Genomic DNA, 20,961 nt, shown 5'->3' with positions numbered 1-20,961 from the left:
CGCCTCGTGCCATTGGCTGTTCGCGTCGCTTGTTAATTTCGTGTCGCGTTTGGTTAAAAGGCAGCTCAAGACTTGAGGAGAAAAGGTAGCGGGAGACTGTCAGACATCATTTAAAGGCTCCTCCTTATGCTCCACTTTTCACTGGAGAGGAAAAACATTCAGGACAGACATTAACTCCAGCCTCCGTCATGCTCGTTCTTACATCAGCCGGCTTGGTTGACAAGTCTTTATGATGAATTCACACAATGCAAAATAAGTATTTTCCAATGACGCTGTTTAATAAGCTGATCTTTAGGCTGTGACTAAAATTTAAGAGTTAGCGCAGCGTTCAGTTTCCAATAATTCACAGACTGCGCTCAAAATTCACAAGTTTACGTGTTCAGAACTATGAGAGAAAAAAATTAATTGTTTGTTTTGAGTGAAAGATTGTGACATCCAACGTAATGTCAAAAATAAGGCGAATTAAAGGCGTGTTTGACAGAGCTTGTAAAAACAGTTCAGTGAATAGTTCAATGCAATCACTTATTTATTCGTCAAGCAGTGTGATAAATTCATATGAAAATAATAAGAAAAAGAGGTGACATTGTATGGTTGGCCTAATTTCAGTCATAAATCTCCTCATGAAGTTCATATGAGGGCAAAGTCTGTCACATACATGAACGATGCTCTCTGTAGAGTGAGAGCTCTTTCATTTTGTGTACCATTTCACCAATATGTATGTAAAAAAAAAAAAAAAAAAAAAAAAGGGATCGGACGAAGGAAATCTCACTAACCTGATGTTTGTGTGTGTGTGTGTGTGTGTGTGTGTGTGTGTTTGCAGTCAGCCCTCTCAGACTGAGTCGTCATGCTGTTGGTGGACTGTAAACTGTTGGAGGTTCTCCGGGGGAGGAGGCGCATTCGTGCCGTGGCCATGAAGCTGCCTTGCTTCTTCTGGTTCTTCCTGCTGTTTGGAGCCGGAGGTCTGGTGCTCTTCATCCATCTACAGGACCTCTCAGAGATGGTCCAACACCAAGGCCCAGGTCAGTACTGTCTCTGCTCTAAGCACACTAAGGATCAGGTCAGTACTGTCTCTGCTATAAGGCACACTAAGGATCACGTCAGAACTGTTTCTGAGCACTGTACACCAAGGCCCAAGTCAGGGCTGTCTATGCTCTTTGCAAACAAAAGTCCAGGTCGGCCCTGTCTCTGTTCTGTTCACACTAGAGCCCAGGTGAGAAACATCTCTGCTTTCTCTATCGTGTTAACCCTCACTGTTAAATCCCTGAGGCTTAAGAGCACATGTGTGCTAAAACACAAGTGTGCTGTTCCAATAATGACGGTTATTATAGCAGAAAACTGCATGGTGCAAATACATAAGGCTGCTCAGTATGTTATTTATTGGTAAACAGGAGCAGTTTGGTGTTTGTTTGTTTGTTTTTTTCCTTCTTCTTCTTCTTTCTTTCTGTTTTTTTTTTTTTGACTAACTTATTATTATATCCATCAATCATTCTTTGTTTCTAAATGTCACACAGTTTGAGTTCAATTCTTTGGAAAGCAAAGCCATTATGAGAGTGAATTTCGTTTGACAGCGATGTAAGTGGAGTTATAAAAAAAAAAAAAAAAAAAAACAAGGAAAAAAAGCACTTTGCAAGCAGTGACCCTGTTTGCTGTAGTGTAAATCAGCTGGCACACCTGCACCTGCTAACAGAAGTAGACAACAGCAGTGGAAAAAACAACAATAACAAAAACAAAAACAACACACACACACACACACACACGCTCACGCAAAGAGTCCCTACAGGGTAGAAACGATAAAGAAATGCTCTTCTACTGTATGTGAGAGTAGATCAGGTCGCCACCTGGGCAGCGTTGTCATCGGTATCAGCTGCTATCAGTGCGCTGTCTGCCTCTCCATCAGTGAGAGCCACTTACTGAAAGTGGAATCTCTCACAGCTGTAATATTCCACTGATTGTGAGACGCTCTCACGGCTATCATCACACAACAGAGCCGCTGTCTGGCCCCTAGCCTGCTGAATCAAATGCTCTGTGTGTGTGTCTGCGTGTGTGTGTGTATGTGTCTGCGCGTGCATGTTTAGTGTGTAAACGCATTTGTGTGTGTTAGTGTGTGGGTGTGTTAGGAGTGTATGTGTGTGCGACATAGTGTAGACTCCAAGCCATCCTGTGTGGCCAATACACAAAATGCTTCGTGGCGATGGTGCAGGTTGGCGCTAACACTACGCGAAGCTTGCTTTCTGACACTTAAATATACTAGGATTTGACGATAAAGCATTATAAAAAAAAAAAAAAAAGGGAAAAAAAAGAGATTAATGATGCGACTGGGCTGATAATTGCCCCATTTAGTCCGACTGAGTGAACATCAGTTCAGTGTTTACATTTAGAGAAGTGCCCTGAGGAAATTAGAGAGTGCGAAATTAAGAGCAGTGGTGACTAAAGACATTTTCTGTGCCAATGTTTTTTTTTTTTAGTTTTTTTTTTTTGGGTTTTTTTTTTCTCATTTTTTTTTGGAAATGATGTTAATACATTATACCATAGTCAGATGATATTTTCCATCCAAACAAATCTGAAATAATCGTCATGTCCTCCGCTGCGTAATTCTTTTCGCGTCTTTCCGGCACTCTAAGAAGACAGCCGTAACATGCCCTGTGAGAGAGGGGACTCAGCAGCACGCTGTAAGGAGACTTCCTGTCTGTCTTTGGAATCAGATCTGATAGCTGGAAGATTATGTAAAACGATTTCAGCCATGGGCAAAAGTACAGGCTGTCTGTGTCTGTGTTCTGGTGCCTTGTTCCACATAAACATTCAAATTGTCTAGTACTGGGTTTTACAGGAGTAATATAGGAGATGTCAACCTCTGTTTTCTTTTCTGTGTTTGTTTGGCTTGTTCAATGAAGAGCTTTACTCCCTTATGGAGGCAATCAGACACACAATGACAAGGCAAAAAAAAAAAAAAATAATGTGGAAGTCTCTTTTCTGTTCTCCTCCAAAAATAATTGTTTAAGGACAATTGGGGGAATCAAGTTGGTGAAGCACCATGGGAGTTCAATTGCTCAAAGCAATAGCAGCTGAGATAAATTGCTGACAAAATTTTGGAGCAGCAAGCATTTTTTTTTTTTTTGACGCAGCCTACGCTTGGGTTAGCTGCTGTGTGGAGCTGCAACGCTCCTTCTCCCTGTTTCGCGGCATTCTCTCTCTCTCCTGCTCTCTGCAGGAGCGGCAGCGGTTCTCCTTCGGAGGAAACGGAGGAAGAAGCACACAGAGAACCCATTGACTGGATCTCCGGGTAGATACTGTGTACAGTGACGACCCAGTCACGGGAAGCTCTCATGTTCCACTTCATAATTGAACAGAACTAATCCACCTCTTCATCCTGTTTCCTCACTAATCAAGGCATGAGACCCTGCGTATCGACTCTCCTTGGTTACTGCATGTAATCCACAGAGATACTCTGTTTACCTCTGAGCTGGGGATAAAGTGACACAAATTGGACTAAAAAAAAAAACAAAAAAAAAAACAAACCCAGCACCGTGTGCATCCCTTTTGAAACAGCTTGGCAATTACGTCCCGACCATGCAAAGAGAATCCTGTCCAGGGTCCTTGACACCTTTTAATGATCCATCCATTGCTGGGGCTTCTCCATGCAGCCGGTGATCATGTTAAAGAGACGTCCGTTTCTTTGTGTTCCCATCATGCTCAGCAGAGAACAGTCTCACCCCCAGTGTGAATCTCCCTTTGACCGGCTTGACGTCATGGATTGCAGCATGGAGACGTGAACGGATGCAATTACGTCTAATTGTACAGAGAGAGGGTGCACGGGAAGGTCATGGCACTAGTCTGGGCCCACTGGTACTGCGATGAAACAGATCGCTTATGTTCAAAGGTTGTGCTTGACTGGACTTTGTCATACGGTTTACAGTTCGCAGTTACTATGCACGTTATGTCATTACAGCAGATGACGAGTGTTTGGAGCATTTGGTATTCAATGCAGCCCTGTTTGAGTACAATGATTCATAGTAATTCAGCCAAAAGAGTTTGTGTGACATTCATTATTAATGGACTAAAACACAAGATCCCATTATTCTCTGTTTTTTTTCTATTTCTTTCCGCATCTGACATTAACATTTTATGACTATCTTCAGGCCAGATTTTTGGCAATTTTATTCAGGCTAAAAAAAAAAAAAAGGCCCTTCCTGCCTGACAGTTTCCCTCATCTACAGAACATCCACTCAGCTCTCTAATTCTCCTCTCAGCCTAACCACGTCTGTGTAAGGATGATGACAAGGCCAGTGCGTATTGTTTCATGCTGGAAGGTAGAATTTGATCTCTCCCATGCCGAGGTCAAGTAATCCCTTAAGCCGTCTCTGTTTGCAAAGCCTAATTTAGCTGTCTCTTAATGTAATTAAATTGTGCTGATGACCCAGAGCAAAGAGAATGGGCATTATTTCAATGCAAATCCGTCTAGGAATGCCAGAGGAAGAGACTATAATAGTACAGTGGGAGCCTACTGAGCACTTTCCCCTCTCTGATGTTCAGCGGTCAGGACGGACAGAGCTGCACTGACAAAGGCTGTTTGTGTTCATTTGGTACCTTGATCCAATTCACTCTGCATGTCATTAGCGCAAGCTGGCAACAGCAACACAACAAGATAGTTATTGTCTTCTAGCTTGCAAGAAATATAGACTAGGCTGTTTAGAATGAAATGTTTCCCGTTGTATGCAGAAAGGCCAAACCGCCACTAGTTCAGACACAACTACAGACTGACCTAAACAATAGATAATGAGGCTGGTGCATCCTGAACTCATTTGTCTTAATTAAAAGCACTAGGCACTCTGCAGTCTCTGCCAGCCCAAGGCAGTTGTACCTCTCTGCATACTGCTTGCTGTTTCTGTAATGGTGGAGGTGGGGATGGAGGGCGGTTGGGGGGGGGGGGGGGGGGGGGGGGGGGGGTGCACGAAGCCCTCCTCATGATCGCAGAGAGGAGAGAACAGACAGATACAGAACTCCAATTCGCTCACAAGGAGGTCCTCTTCTCCTGATGTTTCCTAATTGGTTGTTAAACAGTGTTTTTTGATTGTTCCTGTTGCTTTCATGCCCGTGGCTTTTGGAGAGTTGTTGACTGTCTGAACGTCGCCTCAAAAGACCTGCGTGGCAGGGATGTGAAGAAACGGCCGAGTCAATGATATATTTCTTATTTCAGCGGCAGTGAAAGTACAGTGAACGGCAGTTTAGAAAAGAGAGTGCAGCTGGTAGAGAACAGAGCTCCAAATCACATTAGAGCAAAACCGGGGACTTGGACAAGCAATACATCTCCCTCCTGAACCATTCCTCACTGGCAGACATGAAAAAACCTTCAAACAGCTGATCTAGTACCATCCAATAAGCCATGAAAAAAGTTCCCCCCCCCCCAAAAACTAAAAAGAGTCGAGAATGCTTTTAACTGAGGAAGGGGGAAGCAAATCTAAGCGCAATGACTGTTATTACCTTTGACTGACTCACTGAAAAAGACAGGGTCTGCTTTTGCTCCCCACCACCCCTCCAGAAAAGCTAGTCCTCTTGAGGACAGATCTTCAGAGCTGATCCAATGTGGGGAAAATATCTATCAGTGTGTCCTTTAGTGTAGACCATGCTGGGCTGTGTTCAAAACCCCAATCAGAGCAAACCCAGAGACACACAGGGTTGAGCGCCACAAGGCTCCAGCTGTGAGGTGACTTTTGGAAATTTCTTTGAAGGTTTCCTTTAGGGGTCCCTGCCATTTGCCCCTTTCAGCCTCTCTCATATTGTCACATGACGAACCGGCTGTCTCTAAAGCAAAGCGAAAAACGAAAAATCCAGACGAACATCTAAACTTAGGTCCATCGGACAGCATCCCCAAACATCCCTCTTGTGTCCGACGCCGTTAATAGCTTTGGTGGACTTCATAGATGTAAGTGCATCATCTGTGTGCAGGCTGCATTGTACGATTTAGTCACTATTTTCCATGACAGATGTTTTGGACGCGGGATGGCAGACCATATGGGGACGATTGTTGCCATGGTGTACTAATCTGATGTAGTGGAGACTAGGCAGAGAAAAGACAGAGCGGAGGGACTTTGGAGCACATGCACGTACGCACACGCGTGCACACAAACACACACACACACAGATTTTTTGCATTTTAGAGGGGAATCCCAGCGACTTCCATTTTACCAAAGCAGAAGATGAGTAACTTAACCCGTATACATTTACTCTCTTTCTCACACACACATCTTGAACTCACATCTGCCTTTGATTTACATTTAGTTGGTGCTTTTATCCAGATCAACTTTTACTTAATTCACATGCCTCCGGATCGACCCAAGGGTTAAGTGTCTTGTTCAGAAGCGCATCATTGTTGGGGTTCAAACCCACAACCTTCTGGTTATTAAGCTAAATTACTGCACCATTAAACCACTTTGAGCCAATTCCCCATACTGTCAGCTCATGGTACTTTGCAACACGTGAGTGGGTGAGCTATTTTGAGGAGACAATAGCAATGTACAAAAAAAAAAACCTAACAATATCGTGTGTCATCTTTTATAATTACTACGAGCAGGTCAGCCAGTGATTCCACTGTCCGTGTAAAAGCGGTTCCGCTTATTTAACACGACTGAGACCCGAACCGACTCCGCCCCGGCTGGTTTCTTCATCTGTCTGACGGCTCTCCTCAGTCGTCGGCGGAAAGACGCAGCATCTACGACGTCACGGCGCTGTCAGTTAATCAGCAGTGCATGGACTATCAAAGGCTTTTTAATGAGTGGGAACAGGAATGCACTCTCACGTCTAGTGCTGAGCCAATATTGCTAATGCCAACTCCTCTCACATACCGAGCGAGGAAGAGTCTATCGCCATGACGCTCCTCATTTTTTATTTTTTCTCTCTCCCAGCAATAATTATCGAGGACCACTTCAAAGAGAATACTGAAAACATATAACGAATTCCCTGTGTTTTGTCTATTTTTGTAACCCTTTTTTTTTTTTATTATTCAAAAAAAGGGTCTGATTAGAAAGTAATCAAAGGGAGAAGAGCAGGTAAACTAGAGCTGGCAAACTCATCCGCAGGTTCCCGACTGTCACAGGGATGATACACACAGAGCTGATTTAACAAAGGAGGGGCGGGCTGGTTACGTAAGCGCCAGAGCGCTCAGATGTGGCTGTCTTCCTCCTATGAGGCCCGGCGTCGCTCTGAAAGTTTTATTTCTGTCAGAAAGCTCGTCTTTGCCACTGCGCACACTTCTGAGGGCTCACAGAGAGGGAACACTTGTCTGCACCATGCCAAAATTCTTTCTGAACGCTCACAGTCAAATAAGGCACTGAGTGCGGCTCCTCAGCCAGCGTCTCCCAGCAGGCAAGAGGCAGGCTGTGAAGAGAAGCAGGAGCAACAGAGAGAGAAAGAGAGAGAGAGAGTGAGAAATGCAAAGATACGAGAGAGAAAAAAATATAAAATAACAGGAGGGGTAGGGGGGGCAGAGAGAGAGAGATGGAGAGAGGCACAGAGAGAGAGAGAGAGAGAGAGAGAGAGACAGAATATGGGGAGAGAGACAGTGAGAGAGAGTGAGACAGACAGACAGAGAGAGAGAGAGAGGATCTTATGTAAGCTCCCCCTCTCTCATCATGGCAGGATAGGAGAGAAACAGCTTTGAAGAAGAAATGTAACGAGAAAAAACTGCACCAATTTTTTCAGTTTTCATAAACATATAATTGTCAGGGTTGCTTTATTTAGCCTGCACAGTAGGAAGCAGCTGAAAGTGTGTGTCAGCTTATTAAGAAGTACCTGAAAAATAATTGGATATTTCAATTTTATGCAAGCACATTTGTTCAGAAAGTTTATTTTTATTTTTTTTTGTCTTATTTACCTGTAACAGATATGCATTTATCAGCTTAGATAAGAAATGGGGCTTCACGCAGGTGTATATTTTAGCCAGTGGCTTCTGCATTGACGCCTAATGAATGTTCAGGGTTTTTTTTTTCCCCTTTGCTTTTGTCATTCCATTTCATCCTCATGGGAGCTTTTGCAGCCGCTAGTTTTCATATGGAAACATGTGGATGAATATTTAACAACAACAACAAAAAAATGGGGGTTGGGGGGTGGGGGGGTGGGAACCCATGTAAATATATTTCCATTTCTGATGCATTTTAATATGAGCAGCCTTCGCCACTGGAGAGACAGAAAAGCAATATCTGTATGTGAAACCTTTTTTATGAAGGAACAAAAACAACAAACAAACAAACAAACAAACGTAATTATTGCGCCAGGGCCTTTTCTGCTCTCTGCGTGAAGGCTGTGTTATTTTTATTTCAGTCAGACAATCTTCCGAGCGGTTTCTTCGAGAGGACATGACGTCGGGTTTAGCGCGTATGGCACAGGGCCCGCTCTTGGGCGCATAGGGTGGATTTAGCAGCAGTCTTCCGAGGTTTCCATTACTCTAATCCCTGATGAAGATGCCAGATCTCCTCAAGGATCTCTTGAAGGAGAGGAGGCTCCCTTTCACCGGTCCCTGTGGAAATGACAAGGAGAGCAGTCTGTGGGCCAGAGCTTCTCCAAAAGGAACCGAAAGATTAAGCTCCTCTGCCACAGAGAAGTGATAAGAAGCTGTCAGCTCTTAAAATGCAATCTGCTGACTGTAGGAGGAGGTGGCAGTGTCACCGTAGTGGGCTGAGTGATACTTATCTCCTGAATGACAGGTCATGAAAGAAAGAGAGAGAGAGAGAGAAAGAAAGAAAGAAAGAAAGAGGGAGAGAAGAAAGAGAAATTTAAGCATAGCATATGTCAGTGGTTCAAAGAGAGGAGACAAAGAGGGATGGACAGAGCGAGACACACAGAAAGAGACAAACAGAGAGAGAGAGAGAGAGACACACACACACACAGAGAGACAGACAAACAGAGAGAGACAAACAGAGAGAGAGAGAGAGAGAGAAAAGAAAGAGAAATCTCAGCATAGTATATGTCAGTGGTTCAAAGAGAGGAGACAAAGAGGGATGGACAGAGAGAGACACACACAGAGAGAGACAAACAGAGAGAGAGAGAGAGAGACACACACACACACAGAGAGACAGACAAACAGAGAGAGAGAGAGAGAGAGAGAGAGAGAGAGAGAGGAGGGAACATTGGTGTTGATAAAGTGCACAGTGATAGGTGAAGAGAGTCATTATGACAGACTCTGTTTAGTGGGTCACTGTCATAAACAAGAATGACAAAGTAAGAGAAGCTTCATGCTGTCAGAGCCTCCTCTCAGCACTCCGCGTCCACGTCTTCAAAGTTCATTTGATTATGGGATCAGAACTGGACCGTACTGGTTTAATGTTCACTTACTGGCAGAGGGAGGCCTCCTGATTTCCCAAGCAGAGATCTGAAAATACTACTTCAGTCTCGAGTGGCTTTAGTCACACTTTAAAGAAGGTATTACCACCCAGGAGTACTGATCCAGACTCTCTCATAACATGCCAGTCCAGGCATTGCCACACACAGGACACTGGCCCAACCTCTCTCCAGACACACCAGCCCTGTGCTCCTTTGTTTCTGCAAAGAAACAAAATGAAAAATATGAAATATTACTTTGAAGTACAACCTGTGTACAAATGTAACGCAACTCATAAGTTGTACACAGCTATTCTTGATTGTATTCCCTGATAGCATGTGTGTGTGTGTGTGAGTGTGCATGTGTGTGTGTGTGTGTGTGTAAGAGAGAGAGTTAGCAGCATGGGGTTATGTCTCTAATAGAGTAAAGAATCTAATTTTCTGGTCCTCACAAAAAAAAGCCAGTTAGGGTCTCAGCAGCCATGGCAGGGAGAATGAATTAGTCACAAGGACCCCAGTCTGGTCTGCCTCCTGTTTACAATTTTATTTCTCCAGTCTGGAGCCTGAGGTTTTCCCCACGGATCCTCTCATATTGATCCATAAGTACCAATCGTATGGAATGAAAGTGATATGTTTGCAGGGTTTATCCATTTTTCTTTTTTTTCTTTTTTCCTTTTTTTTTTTTTTTCCACTGAACCCGACGCAGCTCTGATGAAAATGTGCCATGTGATTTTTAGGGTGGAGTTGATTGGTTGAGTAAAAAGGCAGAGGCGGGTTACCTGGCCGGTCGTTCCTCCGTAAGCGTGATAAAGAACGACCAAATGGTCCCACACGAACGGAACAGGGTTTCCTTTCGTAAAGCTATGATGATTTGGGGTTCTAATTTTTGCAGGTGTTTGATCCTTTGGGACTGTGCTTTAATTACTTTCGTTGGTTGATATCTGCAGTAAAATTCACGTAGCTTTCTTTACACAGTCTAATGGCTGCACTCATTTGGTACTGGATTGATAGGAGCATACAAAGTGCTGCCAGGTTTCTTTATCTTTATTTTATTTTTTTTTTTTTGGTGTTCAGTCTGTAACCATAAGGTGTTGTGTTCTGATACAATATTACGCAGGAGTGCTAAGGGAAGTAGTCTTAAGCAAGACACGTGATCCCAAGGTTTCTCTCTGGAGGTGCGTGACCTCTGATATTAATAGCAATAATTGTGAGTTGCTCTGCGTAAGAGCATCAGCTAACTGCAGGCTTACAAACGCTGTAAGAGTACACGTCGGACAGAACTGTCCCCTCATCCCTGTGTCCATCATTAAATTAGACATTCGTAACCGACTCCATCATTATACAATAACAGCAGCAGTGGGCAGAGGCTGATGTCATTTACACATTTTAACAGAGGCAGAAAACAAGAGAGTGAGAGACAGAGAGAGAGGGGGGGAATGAGAGAGAAGGAGAATAACCGAGAGAGGTATTGACCACTGTTTTCATCCTGTTTAATGGCATAATGAAAAATGCAATGTAATGTCTAGCATGTGTGTGCACGTGTGTATATGTGAAAGAGGCTGTGTGTGTGTGTGTGTGTGTGTGTGTGAGAGAGAGAGAGAGAGAGAGATAGAGAGAGGCTTGTGTGCAGATGTGTTTGTCTTTGGGAGAGAGAGAGAGAGAGAAAGAGAGTGGGCCAGAGAGAGAGAGAGAAAGACAAGCAGGGCTAACTGAGCGTAAGGGCAGGGGAACTGAAGACAAATACAGATACCTGTGTGTCCTGAAGACCAGCAGCAAGAACCCGGAGAGCCATCATCTCATCATCGCTAAATCATGAAAGACTGGGAAACTAGGAGTACTCCCCTTGTCCTGTCTCGTACCGTGCGCTCCTGTAATTTTCCCTCCAAACTCCCTCCTAATCCCTGCCTCATTTAGCAAGACAGAGCTAGAATATGTCTTTGTCACCACTGGGGGTATGTGTTTTACATCATTTACTTTCTAACACATGAGGTCTTGCCATTAACCAACGGTGCCAGACCGGTCCCACTTTATAATTTACAATAGGTTGCACACGATTGTCTTCTCGTTTCGAGAAGGGGAAGGAACGGCTCTGTCAAAACAAAACTTTTCTCTCCATTACGACCCTAATAACCAGTTTGTGACGAAATTCCCACTTTGTCAGCAGATGCGAAAGTGTTAGAAAACGTTTTTTTTTTCTTTTTTTGACTCAGCATCTTTGATGTCTAATGAGGCTTTTATTTTTAGACTTTTAGAACACTGTTGCTGCTTAAAATGCAAAAGAAGTTCAAAAGCTTTCAACTCGCTCACAAAAAAAAAAGACCCGAAAAAAAAAAAAAAAAAAACAGTTTTCCTATCTTTAATTTACAGGTGATCAAGCAAATAGATTTCATTTGAATGAAGGGGGACCGTAAGACGAGACAACTCATTAAATCCCTTAACTGTTCTTCATATTCAGTTCACTAATGCTCATTAACTGCACATTACCTGTTCTCTCAAGGTTTAACATTCACGAGTACAGCCGTGAAACCATAGAAACAGCAGGCTGATTTGAGGAAGAATGATTTAAGGATGTTACAGAATAAACCAAATGGTCATTTTGTTTCAGTCCTGAATGCTTTATGTGCACATATTTAGGACAGTGTTATTCCCCAGAATTCTAAATCTCCAGATTTTTTTTTTTTGAAGTTTCTTGCTTTAATTTATGTACACAGGCAGAATGTTCACTGTTTCATCATTCAGTTTCACAATGCTACATTCCTGCATTGTGCTTTCTCTGGTAGTAGCACAATGCTAAGTAGCGTGTAGCGTTCAGACTATCCGAATCCTATTAGACCCTGTGTGAGAGTTGCTGGGGGGGTCAAGTTTCGTGTGAGATTCTCTCAGGTTATCGATGAGAGCTAAATAGATTTAAAATGACCAAGAGTCTTTTCTGAGAGCAACCTCACTGTGGGTGTTTTATGAGCAAAGAGGATTGTGGAGGCTCCTAAAGGAACACAGTGCCAGACTTCTGAATTAAGCTCACTTCAATGGAGGGATTTGTTGAGCCCCCTCACAGGTGGGAGGGAGTCTTTTAAAATCCGCCCGCTTCAAGGCTACGCTGTACGGCTGAGTACAGTAGTCTGCTCTGACTGCCTTCATCCAACCCCCCCCCCCCCCCCTCAACACAGACACAAACTCACACATACACGCACACACACACACACACACACACACTCACATACACAACACACACACCCCACCCCCCGCTCCCTGTGGTCCACAACCAAAGCGTTGCACACCAGCTTGAAATATTGCTGCATCTTAAGCGTTTCTCCAGTCTCCTCCACTCATAGCCATCCTTCCTATTTTAGAGTTTATTTATTTATATCTCCTCAACCATTCTACTGCTGCTCTCTCTCTCTTTCTCTCTTTCTCTTTGTGTTTGAGTGTGGGCAGAATCAATGCAATTCTTCTCTTAGGGAAGTAAGCTTTTATTCAAGCGTTTCCACATGTTTACCTGCAAAAAAACATCTCGCGCTGGTTTGTGTATGTGGAAAAAAAATTACCTTGAATGTAAAGGATGAATCTTTGCGCTTTATGCATTTTTTATGAGACCAGAAGAATACCCTTTTACAGAAGTGTTTGTAAAGAATTTGTGCTTGTCAAACTGTCACTTACATATTAAAAAAATTTTGTTTTTTGGAGGGGGAGATGGGGGGGGGGCATTGTTAGTGACTGTTAAATGGCAATTCCATCAATGGCGTCAAAACCGGAGGCCGCACAGACATCCAAGGGAGTGGAAATGCATTAATTACGAGTAAAGCTCAGAGCGACAGTTAATCTTTACTGTTTTTTTTTTCTTTCTTGGCTCCGGGAGACATTTGTATATGCCACTGAGTTTAGGGTCAGGTCAACATCTCTTGACCCTTAGCTATCAGCATTCTGCTCAGGCTGCTGTGTAAGACTAACTGATAAAACATGCCCTCGCAAACACACGCGGCTCTAAGGCCAGGGCGGCTGGCCAGGCTGGTGCGTGCCGTCACTGGGCAGTGAGGCACGCCAGGGAACAATCACTCACAAAAGACAACCGACCCCCCCACCCAGCTTTTAGATTATCTGGAGGGGGAGGGGGGGAGGCCATCTTCAGAAAGTTTCGTTGGGGAAACAACTGCGCTTCTAGATGGTGTGAACATTTGGGCTAATGGTTAACACCCCATTCCTCGCGGAAGACTGTGGCCACGCAAGCGAGTCAATCCATCGAATTTCGGCATCGTCTGACTACAGCCTCAAACAGCGTTCTAATTACATGCCTGTTTAAGACCAAACAACAGTTTATTGGTTTGTGCTTTACAAAGTGTTGATAGAATCATCTGAAGTACCTGGAAGCCATAGATTGGATGTGCACAGATAGGCTGCACCCTGTAGATGACCCATTTTAAAGTTTGGTGTTTGGCCTTGGCTGGTTCAGCTTGCTCTAGCTTTGAGTGAGGCGGTGGTGCGCTATGGGATAGACTCGTTATTGTCCCCTGTCTTTCCTGTGTGCTGATGCTGCAGTGGGAGTCATTCATATCGCACAGACGCTGACAGTTGGCCTGTCTCTCTGTACTCTACATCAGAAGGACGCTGAGGTTACAGGCTCCTGTGAGACCAGCGTTCATTTCCAGGCGCTGGCGTACCCAAAAGTCAGAGAGACCGATTCTCACCGAGGCCAGATGACAAACAGACAACCGAACCAGGGCTCATGGAAAGAATTTTACTGACAGAATAGGGTCTCTCCTCAGCATATGATTACTGTCAGCATGCTCCGCGTGTGTCTAATGCCCTTCAGCAAAATTAGCTAATATCAAGCTAGCCTAACTGGTTAACCCCGCGTATTACTTCATCCTTACGAAGAAGATGTACATCCTACCTCCAGTCACATGACATTCATGCATGACTACATATCGCCTTTCTCACGGGGATCAGAGAGAACTGTCAAAATGTACGTATTACTTTGGAGGATATACTTCGTTTTATCCAAGATGGGAGAGCTTTAAGTTTAACTTCACACAGAATGTATTGAGTGCGTTAATACACTGTTAGGTTTATTATACAAAGCAATGGCTGTCAATATGCTGATAATCAAACGTCAAGACATTTGCTCCACTGAGGTGAGAAGACATCTCCATTTTAAACCACACACCTGTATAATAGCAGGAATCTTTGCCCATTCTGCTGGTCTCTGTCAACGCGTTACCGTGACATCATCGTGACAAAGTAACACATGACAAAATCAGACAGACAAGGAGATGTCTAGGAGGAGTGTGTCGCCTTCCCTTTACTCTGTAATGATTTATGAGGTTACCTGGTGTCTTTGTCAGCTTCAGGACAAGATTGTCTGCGGAAGCTCGCGCTGGGTGAGTGGTGATCCTGCTGTGTGACTTTGTCCCTGCGTGAGCATTACAGTACAGTGATGCAGGTGAGGGATGAAGGGTGGGGAGTGGGAGGGGGGGGAGCGAACTATGACAAAGGGACGGTCTGAGCCGAGCCGGAGAGAAGAACTCGGAGAACGTGTTGCCTGAGCAAAGTTCAAAGCCAGCTCCGTATCCACTCCCGCTCCACGGGAGAATACCGCCAGCTGCTCCATCTGGAAGTCGAGAGCTTGCTGCAGTCTCCACGGCAACGCCCAGGGAGTGGCACAGCAGGCTTGCCTCAGTGATGAAAAGCGAAGATGAAACACGGCCCCACTGAATGAGAACAGAGACAGAAAGGAACAAGAGCGTTTCCACATAGAGTCAGTAATAACTCTTTTGAAGAACTGGCGTAACAACGATATAGAGTAATGAATAAAGGGAACACTATACATTTTTTCATGTCTAATCACCAGTTTACAACACTCATTCAAAATGTTAGAATGGTGGTCAGCACAAAGCTTGGCTAAAAATGAAATGCAGTCAATAACTAAGTGGCACTACACGTTTGACCTGCTATTTTGACATTATAGTAATACAGTCCCTCCCTCAGACCCCCTGCAAAAGCAGGCAAAAGAAAATAATTCGACCAGCTCTAAACTGTCAGACTGAGCCTGGTGATTTCACTGTGCAAGAAAAGCTTGCTTGCTTATTTATTTATTTATTTATTTATTTATTTATTTATTTATGTATGTATGTATGTATGTATGTATGTATGTATGTATTTATTTATGATCACAGTGAAGAATGTTACATGACACAACACAGCATAACCTTACAGAATGAGTCATTTAATATTTGATAATATCTGGAAACAGTGATTTGGAGGTAATTTGGAGGCTGTTCCTGCATAGAGAGATCAAATAGACTGACACTGCAGGATGTCTCCTTTAGAGATTCACTAATGTGTGTGCCGTCTAATATTTGAATAAGGCCAGTCAACATGGAAAGCCGATTTTCCCGGGTGGGCAGGTACACGAATAAAGGTGCTGAATCCAGAAGCAGCTTTGACATGGCTAGATAACACCCCCCCCCAACCGCCCCGCCCCTGCCCCAGCCCCCTCAAAGGGATTTGTGATGAAGCAACCAATCGGGGAGGTGTAAATTTAAAGAGTTGATTGGCTGAGCTGCATTGTTTGCACCTTTCCAGATGGCCAGGTTTTAGACACCCTTTGATGTGAGGAAAGCTGGTCGCTCAGTACAATATATGTATAAATAGACTGAACTGAACTGAAATTTGTAAACATTAACAGTTGCAGGGGGAAAATGAAGCCTTACACAAAAAGAAAAGCCAAAGTTTGAATAATATCAAGTGGGAAATGAGGGACCGTAATTTCCTGCCAGGAGTGGAATGCAAAGTCGGGATGCAGACATGGCGACACAGATCAATGTGGACAGGCGAGCAGAAATCTGGGCCTGATTTTCATAATTTACCTGATCTCTCATAATTCCCCTCTATAATATGTTCCACATCAGAAACCCACTACTGTATTTATGGTACAAGAGGCTTCAGCTCCTCTCATCAACCAATCCCGTATGTCAGAATATGCAGTGGGTGTGTCTGAAGTCCTTAAATTTTCACTGCTTGACATTTTTGTCCAGTGACTCAGTTTTGTTGCCATGGAGACCATACAGCACAATAGATAAACAAATCCTATCTTTAAATCCTAAAAATAAATCCTATTTTTTGAGCGTTAGTTATTATGCATCTTTTGCATTTTTTAATCACCTTTTTGCTACAGAGAGCAAAAAAAAAAAAGGAAAAACAGTTAGAACATACTTATGGACAGTTTATAAAGCATTTATAACCGTTTTTAAGGACTTAACCAATGTCAACTGCTAGTAAAATGACAAAAAAAAATTTCAGAGCTTTAATCAGCATTAACAAACAGGACGTTCTTTATGAGCCGACAGTGTGATATAACAGTGCCAAGACAACTTTCCAAAAACTTTTTTTTTTTTTAAGCCCTTGAAGATGACTAGAAAAAAAAAGTAATGGCCAAAGCAATTTCAGTCTTAAACACTTAAAGACTGATTAGGCAAATCTTGAATAATGCATAAGTGGATGAGAAGCTTCTGTGTTGACCGCCGATAAATCAGCACCGTATTATCAATCCTCTAAAAGTTACAGAGGCGATAAGCGTAGTGCCGGGAGGACGATGATAAATAAAGCCAGTCATCCTTTATACTGGGAACGTAGGCCAAAAGGGAATCTCTCTCTCTCTCGCTCTCTCTCTCTCCACCCATTGGGTCTCATTGTGATAGCTGGCATATTGATCCTCTCTCGCAGTAAACGCTTGCTGAGTTCACTGATTTGACTCACTTGGTTGGTTTGGTCTGTATTTAAGATTTGCTGCTGGGTCACTGGCTATCCAGTATTTCCAAATATGAAGATGAGTATACTGTTAGGGAATTAAAAAGAGAGAGAGAGAGAGAGAGGGGGTTCTGAAAAACCTCCTAATAAAAAATGACTTGACCTGTCAGAAGCATATTAACCTTCATTTCCTTCTCTCTCACTTGACTAAGTGAATCATCTGGTTTTTTTCGTTTCCGCTGAGTCCATTTTCTCTGCAGATCTTTGGCCCTATGGGCGGCAGGGTTGCCTTCTCATCTAGATGCATGTGTCTCAAAATAGGAAAAATAAGAAAAGACAAGAAAAGAAAAGAAAACCTCCCTCACTTTGTTTCGCTTCACGTCCGTTTCTGAAGCGAGTGCTCTGAAGCTGCGCTTAAAAAAAAAAAAAAAAAAAAAAATCGGCATTTCAGATAGTGCAAGATCACTTCTGCTTAGTTTAAGCCATTTTACCCAGTCCTTTGCCACGAGAGGCAGTCGCTGTCCGAGATGCCCGAAGTGAAAACTGCCATTTCTTTGCCACAAACTCCTTTCAAACTGTGAGGAGAGGGCCCGCGTGAAGAGGCAGGGCCCGTTCTCTGAACACAAGGAGACAAGGAACCCTCTCCAGTACGCTTGGCTGGAGCTCTGACGTGATTAATATTGTCATGAGCAATATTACTGAAAGGCTATTTTTAACACTGTGAGCCAAACACATAATTGGTAAAGCGTTACGTGTGTGCCTTCTTTTCAAATGGAAGCGGGGAGTTCCCCACATATAAAAACCGCCATAAAACACATTCGCAGAGAGGCTCACAGCAGAAGCACAATAGTGACATTTCATTGTGTTGGTAGTCAATCAGGCAAAGTTAGTTTTCAGAGGGACTGAATAGGCTGAACAAATGTATTTTCCTTGAGAGTTCACAGCCAAAAAACAAAACAGAGAAAAAAAAATCACTCATATTCACAAAAGAGAAATTCTCTTTCTCACACACATACATATATATATATATATATATATATATATATATATATATATATATATATATATATATATATATATATATATATACATATATATATATAATCTTGTTTTCTTTCATTTATATACTGGGCACTAAGGCCTTGATTTATATACTGACAGGCTAATATTGCTCCATAGAGGCAATGTGAAAATGTATTTGGATGTGAGGAATATGTGTATCATTATTCCTAATCCTGAACACAAGGATGATTTATTTCAAGTTCATAACTTCACTGTTGTTTGACCCCCCCCCGACACCGCCCCCCCGCCCCGTAACATCACACATCAGTTAATCGCTCTCGTAACACTTTCTGACTTTAATGAAGAGACGCTGAAACAGTGAGCAGGGTAATATTAAAGGTTGCGGTAGCAGGTGTTGTGAACATGCCTAAACATATAATGGAGATGTATGTTTGTGTCTACGGGCTCCATAATACTGCATGACACTCTGGGGTGATACACAGGTCGTAATTAGACGGAATGAGGCACAACGGCTCTGATGTCACACCGCATGAATTATGTAGACCGTATGACTGCTGAGCATTTTGAAATGATACAGGTCACATTCAGGCCCATAGATGAAGGATTCTCTTTTAAAAGGTTTCTCTTTAAAGCAATGATGGTTGATAAGTTCACGTTACAGTTAGACTGAAGCTAATTGACTTCCAAAGTGGAAACTAGCTTTGAAATTTACATCTCCTTTTGTGTCATTATGACAACAGTAAAACCTTTTTTTTTCTTTTTTACCTTTTTTGTTTTAAATGAAACGCTCCCATTAAAAATTAAAATCAAGAGGGGAAAAAAAAAATCTTCATTTTGCCCAAAAATATATTAGTGCCAGTATATTGTCATTAATAATTTACTTAAACACATTCACTAGCAGTTATGAGCCATTGCTATGCTAATTTAGAAGCTGCTGTTACGTATGAAACAAATGTAGCCCACTCAGCCACAAAAAACTGACACAGTCACAGACGGTTACTTTTTTTTTTTTTCAAAATCATAATTGAACAGCAGAGCAATTCAGTATTTTAATGCTACTTAACATCTATACGTTTGACCTTTCTGTGACCCAAGGTTTTTAATTTGACAGCAAAAAAAAAAATTCATAACATTATAATTAGTGTTACAAGTAAAGATGCATTACATGGTTTTTTTCTTTTTTTATAGGCACATCACAGAGCACTCATTGGACCCATTAGCATTCCACTGTACACTTCCATTAATCAGTTTCCTCCTCTCCGACGCTCTGACAGCTAACTATGTTTAGCATTGCTCACGTTCAAAGAGATTTTGTTATGTGTGGAAAACGGCATCGTGTTCCCCTTAAACAGTGTTTTTGAACTGCTATATCTATTGAGTGGCTTCCTTGGGAATTGAGCTGCAATTACAGGCAGACTGTCTTGTATTTTCCTCGGGAAAACAGTAATCATCCAGTGTGATCCCTGCCTGGCAGAGCAGAGGCACTGTCTGTTCACGGCCGCCTGCTGTGGAGAGCGGGGAGATGGAGGTGGGGGGGGGCTGGTGAAAGAGGGGGGTGGGGGCATGGGGGCATGAGGAGGCTGTTCAGTAACCATTAGGAAATTCGTATCTAGCTCAGCCTGCAGTGTAACTCCCATTCATGAGGGGACACACACACACATACACACACACACAAATACACACACGCACCTCTAGCCTGAACAGGCAACCTGACCCTGCCACTGGCCCGTGGCACTAACATGCATGGTTAGCTGTGCATGTGGTCATTCATGTGAATGTACATTGTGCATTACCCAGGATTCCAAGGCAGGGGGGAGGTCACACTGGTGAGTTAAGCCAACAAAATGTTTAACAAGAGCCATTTAATACCACCTGAAAGAGAGAGAGAGAAAGAGGGAGAGAGAGTGAGAGAGAAAGAGAGAGAGAGATGTTTTTCACTGCATCACTCTCTGACATTTAGCACCACACAAACTGCGGTCCCATGGATGTGATTATGTGTCTATGGGTCAGATGAGCCCAGCAGGACTTGCCCAGCATGACAGTGCTTGAATATTTCCAGGTGTCAGATATTCTTCTCGCTCTCTGAGGCTCCGCACAGCTGGACTGAGCAATTCACGACGCTTATATTGGTCCTGAGAGCTTTGCCATTGGTGTATCAGAAGTCTTTACAAACCAATATAGTACAGCAAGCTTTTTCTTTCTCGGTGTACAGTCTCAGGACAGTGGCAAAAGGACGGGTTAATACGTTCTGCATATTGCACTAATATACAATACTTAAATATCTGAGGAAAAATCTGAGAGGACCAGTGATTTTCTTACCCCTTTTAAAAGTCTTTCTCAGTGGGCAAGCTTTCCAAGAATCACCAAGACAACGAAACAGCCAGAGAACAGAAGCACAAAGTTCCAAGTTCCAGAAGCACAAAGTTCACAGGTCCACTGACCTGTGTTACTTTTGCCTGGTTCCACGGTTCTCTTCGATGAATCCTCCGGATGCCCACTCTGACCCCCTGCCTCTGACAGCTCAGTCCAGCATGGTTCAGAGACAACTCACTTCTTTCTTTCTTTCTTTCTCTTTCTTTCTTTCTTTCTTTTTTTTTTGTTTCCTAAAAGCGGCCACAAGTGGCCACTTTGCAAGCCTGGGGTTGGGGGGTGGGGGGCCCTGAATGTAGGCCCGTACCTCAAAGAGAGTGGAATGAAACAAACTCAGCTCCAGTTAATGAGCCCCGCAACGCCAGGCTTAAAGCCAAAAGGATTTTTAGTTTTGAACAAGAGGAAGGAACAAAAGAAACAATGTTGGCTTTCTGCTTTTTAAAGCTCCTTTAGAGAGTTTGCATCTTTACCACTATCCTAGCTTGCAGGTATTTTGGCTGGAGGGTTGGGGACTGT

The 20,961-nt window shown here is 43.1% G+C and overlaps 1 protein-coding gene across 1 annotated transcript in view; it reads left to right on the top strand.

Annotated features, from left to right (window-relative positions):
* Nucleotides 1-844: 844 nt before the first annotated feature.
* Nucleotides 845-20,961, top strand: part of chst8 (carbohydrate (N-acetylgalactosamine 4-0) sulfotransferase 8) — an 86,945-nt gene continuing 66,828 nt past the window's right edge. The window contains exon 1 of the mRNA XM_030766762.1: nucleotides 845-1,019. Within this exon, the coding sequence (XP_030622622.1) occupies nucleotides 845-1,019 (175 nt within the window). The remainder of the gene's footprint in view (nucleotides 1,020-20,961) is intronic.

The sequence above is a fragment of the Chanos chanos genome, chromosome 2 (assembly GCF_902362185.1).
Source record: "Chanos chanos chromosome 2, fChaCha1.1, whole genome shotgun sequence".
Taxonomy (NCBI): domain Eukaryota; kingdom Metazoa; phylum Chordata; class Actinopteri; order Gonorynchiformes; family Chanidae; genus Chanos; species Chanos chanos.
This window is presented reverse-complemented; position numbering and strand designations above follow the sequence as displayed.